Below are 6,924 nucleotides of genomic sequence, written 5' to 3'. Positions count from 1 at the left end.
TTGTTCCTCCGGGACGTAATTTTTTTTTTACTGTATGAGGCATCTGCCCATGGGAAGCCTCCGACTGCAATTTCTGGGTCATAAACTAGGATTGAAATGAGCTTTCTATCTTAGGTTATAATATTAATTGGAAATCATATTTACTTTAATAACTGATGTTTGTAAAATAGCATAATGATATTTTAGTCGGCATGTGTACACTGGGAAAACATTCTCTTTAATCCGCTACCAGAAATGGCTTTGAATTTATCATTTGCTGTGCCATTTCAATCTAAACCCTAGAGCTTGAGTTAATGCATTCATAGGTACTCTATATCCAATAATATTTTAATGGTTGACTTTCCCTTTAATTTCATACACATATTAATACATTCTTAAGTCACTCAGTGCATTGCAGGGACCAATCACAGACATGCTAACAGTCTAATAGTTTGAATAGCTTGTAGTAAGATTAGTTTCTTTACTATTCCTCTTCTGCTCCACATTGTTACAGCTGAAGTATACCTTTTGTTGTCCTTCACAGAGCCAATTTTAACTTTAGCACATCATTGAAAAAAAAACTGCCGTAAACCTTAATGCAGTGTTTTCTTTTTCGGAAGGTTCAACTTCCCCTGTAAAATTTGATTCCCCTGTTAACCTCCTTCCTGATTGTGTTAGCCTCCTTCTCAATGCAACACATTTGTAAATGTAGCTTTATAAATGCCAGACTATCTTGACTTTTGCCTTCTTGGTACCAAATCAATTTTGTGTCGAGTATACAGCTTCAAATTTTTCAAGCTTACCATAAAAGCACTGTAAAAAAAGGTTCACAAATATATCTGTCATGCAGCATCCAAAGTAATTCTAAGCAGTAGAAGTCAATTATCTGCATTGAATTTGAAAAGGCTGCTGCTAGATCTCAGGGATAAAGATAATTTTCAATATTCATTAAGAGAACAGCCTTTGGAGACAAAATAAAAAGGGCACTACAGCTCTGAAGGGACTCATAAAAAAAGAAAATAATCTAAGCAATTTATACTAGTTCTTGTAAAAAATTAAATGATTTGTAAAGCTGCGATGGTTAAACCCAGAAACAGGTAACATTAACAGACTTGTGAAATTATAGCCATGGCACTGAAGACACAACTTCTAACATTTTCTACCCTTCTAAATGAACTGCATGGAAATAGAGTTATGGACAATCTGCATAAGGTTTAATATTAACATCTTTATAGGGGCAGGGCATAATCATAACTGGCCAACAATATATGAATTGGTGTGATACAAACAGGCCAACACTCTTAGTTCTCCAATCAGTGATAAAGAAATGGTGTGTATTCGGGCTGTAATTAAGTTTGTGGATTGGTTTTCAAACTACCGACACTCATTATTACTCAGGTTTTGAAGCATCTGCCATTCTACCCAGGAACAAGATGAAGATTACAGTTGTGGGGCATTCAAAAGGATAAAACTGACTGGAACTTCCAATTTGCAAGCTTTTTTACAGTCCCGTGCGCATACAATATGAAAGCTATAAAAGACAACGTTACATGTGAAAACTTTGCTTCATAGACAGAGGCAACAACTAACGGAACTGCCAAACACATGGTTTACTTGTCAGTTTACAACAAAATGGTACATATTTAAAATGCTTATTAGATGTCATTAATGTTAGATATGCAATATAAACACATATATTTAAGTGATGAATAATTTAGGAATCCCAGAGGATATTGTGCACTACATGGTCTTTTGCCTTTATCATACAGATGACTACCATTTGCCCCAATGCACTCTGGGTTGTTGTGAGTTTAGTGGTATTATACTACATTAATTTTTAGTAAGAAATAAAAGTGCAAGACATTAATAACTAAAAATAGGAAACATTGCAATTAGACTATGCTGGATTTAGTACACCACAGTTAAATTCTGAAGGTGTCATACAACAGCATCTGAATCACTGTTATATTACATAGGTGTGAATTTTGTATAAATTTGTTATAATTTAGTTTGCTGTGTTACAGAATTTAAGCACGGGGCAAATTGACCTAAAACCACCTGTGTGCATCAAGTCACTAAACAACAAATGACTGAAATTGAGTGGTTTACAATGACATCATGTAGTGTATTCATTGATATACAAAGATAATTTTACATTTATCTAAATCATAACAGAGCAAAATGGATCGAGCCCAGGTAGACAACTCATGTGTCAATGACTCCCTCAAACCTAAATCAACACTTAATAATCACAACAGCAATTCTTTTACCTCTTATTCCTTCTCCACTTAAAAAAAATAAAAATTGTAACACAATAATTTAAAGTGGAAATGCATGTAGTACATTAATGATAAACTTTGGAATCCTTGAGTGTGCTCTAGAAAATATGTATATCCGTACATTAGCATTTAATATATTGTATATTCAGGGATTTATTGTCTTGTATATTCAGAGATCACAAAATGTATTGCCTAATTTATTATTTTGATATATTACAGTAACCTAATATGCCTTTACTGGTTTTCTCCATTAGTATTTTAATCACATCGCCAATACATACATTTTCATTACCAAGTTTGTAAGTAGGAAGGTTTGTAAGCATAATTTCATGCATGTGGGAAAAATTGTATCTTGAAAGGGATTTTCAGAACAATGTGGGACATGCACAATTTGTAGAATGAAAGCTTTATCAGTGCTTAATCGTTTTAATGTCTGGTACATTTGTCTGGTAATGACAAAGAGAAACTGAATTACTGAAACGCATATCACTTTTAGGAGCCAAAGAGAAAAGTCGAGGATTTTAAAAAAACGTTTACAATAAATAAGATACAATATTGGCACCCTGCAATAATGATTAGAGATTTTAGTCCTATGCATATCAATCAAACTTGGGGCGGGGGCACGGTGGGTGGTGGGGAGAAAATGTCTGCAATTACATAAGTTTATTTCATTATGTACAAATTAGCAAAACACATGAAAATAAACTCCTAAGGAAGAAAAATCACCATATGCAAGTCTGATAAAGGGCAGGCCTAGACCACCTAACTTGACTCATACCTATCACAAACTGAACACTTGTTCATGAAAACCCTTTAATATCTTACAGGTTTGTGCAGTTTTTGTTGAGATATTATAAGGACAGTGATAACTTTCTTGACAGTAGCCAACATTCATCACTCTTCTATGCATCCCAGTAACTCCGTTCGCAGAGTGATTCGGCCGTACCATGACCAGGGCAAGATCCTAATATATTGTGCGTAAATAGGAGGATCTATTACATTTTTTCTGTGCGTATCATTATCAAAATTACCTTGGAAAACCTGCCAATTGAAAAAGAAAACATGTTATTACTCAACAAATAGCAATATGATCCCTCCCCGACCCCACCAATTACCAAATATTACCATCGACAGTTCATTTTGATAAGAGAATGCAACATAGCAAGGAGGAAAAGAAAGGATTCCAGATTCTTTAAAATTATGAATGGGCTGAACAGGGTAGATGTGGAAAGAATGTTTCCACTTGTGGGGAAATGCAAAACTCGGGGCTAGAAATACAAGGGGCCAGAAATTCACCGTCCCCGCGGAGATTGGACGGTCAATCGAAAAAAAATCGATCGGCCGCTGCGGTCGAGGACTTTTCCCACCCCGAGCCATATTCAGCGGTGCTCACTTCCGCCGGAAACGGCAGGGTGAAGCCGGAGTAAAGGAGAAGTTTTGTGCGGTGAGGGAAGCGGCGGGCGTTCCACTGGAAAACGGACACCACCTGGATTTTCAGCTATAAAAAGGTAGGAGTTCTTCAGGCAGTGCCCCCGCGAAGTATTCGAGTTGGTGCTTGAACGCAACACCGCTGGAGTGTTGCTGGGATCAGGGCCCTATCAGGAAAATATTTGAATTAAGTTTTGATTTGAATTTAAAGTGTAATAAGTTGTAGTGATTGTTTTTGCTTCACTAAACCTGCTGACTGTTTAGTGGAGGCCTGTCGGCCTCATTGTGGGTTGCAGAGACCTACTTGGCAGGGTTTACCCTCAGGATGGGAGGAGTGTTGGGAGGCCGCAGGAGAAGGTGTTGCTGTCAGCACCGTGCAGACACGCAGCGGGCAAGGGAGGCAGCAGCCATGGCTGCATAACCGAGAGAAGGGCGTGCAGATGTGCCCAGAGCTGCAGCTAGAGAGGGTGGCCAGGAGGGAGATGGCATCAGGAGGAGGGTGAGGGATGCTGCCCCAACCACCCCACTCCAAATACTGGGAGAGGAGCCTTTCCAGCAAGAGCCTCCACAGGAGCCCGAGAATGAGGAGGACCAGGGAGATGGCCAGCAGGCAGCTGCCAGGGGAGGTGGCCATCGCAGCCGTGGGCGAAGGAGGCCATACCCTCAAAGGGTCTACAGACCTCAGTTCTCCTTCCTCCAGCTCACTGATGAGCAATGCCTGCGAAGTTTACAATTTTGGACGAAAGTACTGAGGGAGCTCTGCACTGCCCTGAGAGAAGATCTGCAGCCTCAAACACGCCTCAGAACCGCCCTCACCGTGGAGACCAAGGTCACCATTGCCCTGAATTTTTACGCGACGGGGTCTTTCCAGTCTGCCATTGCAGACATTGGCAACATTTCCCAATTCTCGGCACATCGGTGCATCTGGCAGGTCACAGATGCACTGTACAGGAGAATGGTCCAGCACATCTCCTTCCTGATGACAAGGGACAAACAGGTGGAGCGGCAGGCTGGATTTGCCTGAATGGCAGGCTTCCCGAGGGTGCAGGGTACCACTGACTGCACATACATTGTGCTGACGGCGCCACATCATCACTCCGAGATCTTTGTGAACCACAAAGGCTTCCATTCACTGAACATGCAGCTCGTGTGTAACCACCAGTGTCAGATCCTGGCAGTTGATGCGAGTTACCCAGGCAGCAGCCATGATTCGTTCATTCTGCACCAGACCAGTGTGTCCGCCGTCTTCACCGGCCTGAATCAGGATTGTGGTTGGCTGCTTGGGGACAAGGGATATCCCTTGTCCACTTGGCTGCTCACTCCACTGCGGAACCCTAGGACAGTGCCAGAACATGTGTACAATGATGCTCATTGTGCCACTAGGTGCATCATCGAGCAATGCACAGGCATCCTCAAGTAGAGGTTCCGGTGCCTGGACTCTGGTGGCACCTTGCAGTACTCTCCTCAACGGGTCTCCATAATCATCGTGGTCTTTTGCAAGCTGCACAACCTGGCCATCATGAGGGGACAGCCGCTGGAGCCAGCAGTACCACCTGAGGAGGAGGAGGAGGTGCAGCAGGAGAAGGAGGTGGAGGAGGAGGATCCCCGTCACCCCAGAGCTAGGAGGCATCGTCCCCATCACATCCCTAGAAGGGAGGTGCAGCTGCATCTCATAGCTGTTCGCTTCTGATAATCACATCCATACATGACCCCTCGGGTCCCACTTTCAATGGCCATCGCAATGATGCATTAACGCAGAATTGCCCACTCCCAAATGAAACACCTGGCCAGATATATGTGCCAAAAATAAAGATTTATCAAATTATCCAAATCACTGCAAAAACAGAACATAAAGAACAATATAATAATAGTTATCATTTTTTACCCCTGTGCATCTCACTATAATACCTGTTATGCGTGACTGTCCTAACACTACGCCTAACTCTCATCCTTGTGGCTGCATCATGGGTCTGGGGAGGCTGCTGTGGTTGTTGTCTGATACCTACAGCTGTCCTTCTAGGATGCCCTGGAACACCTCTGGGCCTGAAAGGGCCGGTGCAGACTGGCCAGCACCCATATATGGAGGTGCCTGACACCTCCCCTGCAATCTCCCTCCATGCATTATGTACTGGCGGTCTGCTAGGTCTCCCCACATCAGGAAACAGTATTCTTCGTCTGTCCTCCATACCGTCCATCAGTGTCTCCAGCTCCGTATCAGTGAACCTGTTGGCTTTCCTTGCACCTCTTACACCAGCCATCCTTCCAAACTCCTTCCCCCCTCAGGGCCTTGCTGCAATCCCTGGCCTTTATAAAGGCCAGGGAGCAGCTGACTCGTTAGAAACCCTTACCTGCATGCTGAATTTCTCAGTGGTGTTAAAGCTCAAATTAAGACAGCCACACCGCTGAAAAATCCACTTTGGAAGGGTTCATTAGCGCTGGAACCCATTTGTTCACTTTTGGAACTGAATATAAGAAGGCCCAGCCACGAAAACATTTTGGTGCTAATGGCCACAAAAAGGTGGGGGAAGCACCAGCTTTCCAGCGGTACTGAATTTCGGGACCCCGATAGTTACAGTAGGGAAATGAGAAATTTCTTTGACAGTGCTTAGAATGCGGAACTTGCTACCACAGGAAGTGGTTGAGGTAAATAGCTTAGATGCTTTCAAAAGGAAACTAGTTACGTACATGAGAGAAAAGGAAATAAAAAGTTATGCTAAAAGGCTGAGATGAGGTAGATGGAATGGGAGGAGATTTCTGTGGAGAATAAACACCAGCACAGACTAGTTGGGCCGAATGGACTGTTATTGTGCTGTATATTCAATGTAAGTATAGGGATTACTTGTTTTAAACTATTTTTTGTACTGCTCGTGTAACATATCAATTAATTTTAACAGGAGGATCTCTCTCTCTCCATCTGATGGTAACAATAACCCAGTAACCCATGGGTAGGCTGACCCAGTTTCAGTCCCATAGGACAGCAACAGTTGACAGGATTTCCTGACCTTTGTTTATTCCACATACTACAAGGAAACCCTTTCCACATTCAAATGATTGTTCCCTTATTCTTTTCCAGATTTGTTTGGAGCAGGAATAAAAATGGATAATGAAAATTTCTTACACTATTCTTACAATGAATTAAACCACTAATTTAGGTGGCAATCTAAGTATTCTCATGCTAGCTGATTCAAAATCTCTGCTGAGCCAGGGCACATAGATTACAGAACTAACTGGCATCAAT

At 42.1% G+C, this 6,924-nt stretch overlaps 1 protein-coding gene across 3 annotated transcripts in view; it reads right to left on the bottom strand.

Moving 5' to 3' along the window:
- Positions 1-953: 953 nt before the first annotated feature.
- The window catches only part of LOC139267300 (EGF-like repeat and discoidin I-like domain-containing protein 3), a 342,920-nt gene continuing 336,949 nt past the window's right edge, over positions 954-6,924 (bottom strand). For all 3 annotated transcript variants that reach the window (XM_070885392.1, XM_070885398.1, XM_070885409.1), the window contains one exon: positions 954-3,299. In XM_070885392.1, coding sequence (XP_070741493.1) covers positions 3,153-3,299 — 147 coding nt within the window. In that variant the 3' untranslated portion in view covers positions 954-3,152. The remainder of the gene's footprint in view (positions 3,300-6,924) is intronic.

Source organism: Pristiophorus japonicus, chromosome 1 (genome assembly GCF_044704955.1).
Source record: "Pristiophorus japonicus isolate sPriJap1 chromosome 1, sPriJap1.hap1, whole genome shotgun sequence".
In the NCBI taxonomy this organism is placed as follows: Eukaryota; Metazoa; Chordata; class Chondrichthyes; family Pristiophoridae; genus Pristiophorus; species Pristiophorus japonicus.
Note: the sequence above shows the minus strand (reverse complement) of the source record. Positions and strands in the feature narration are given on the sequence as shown.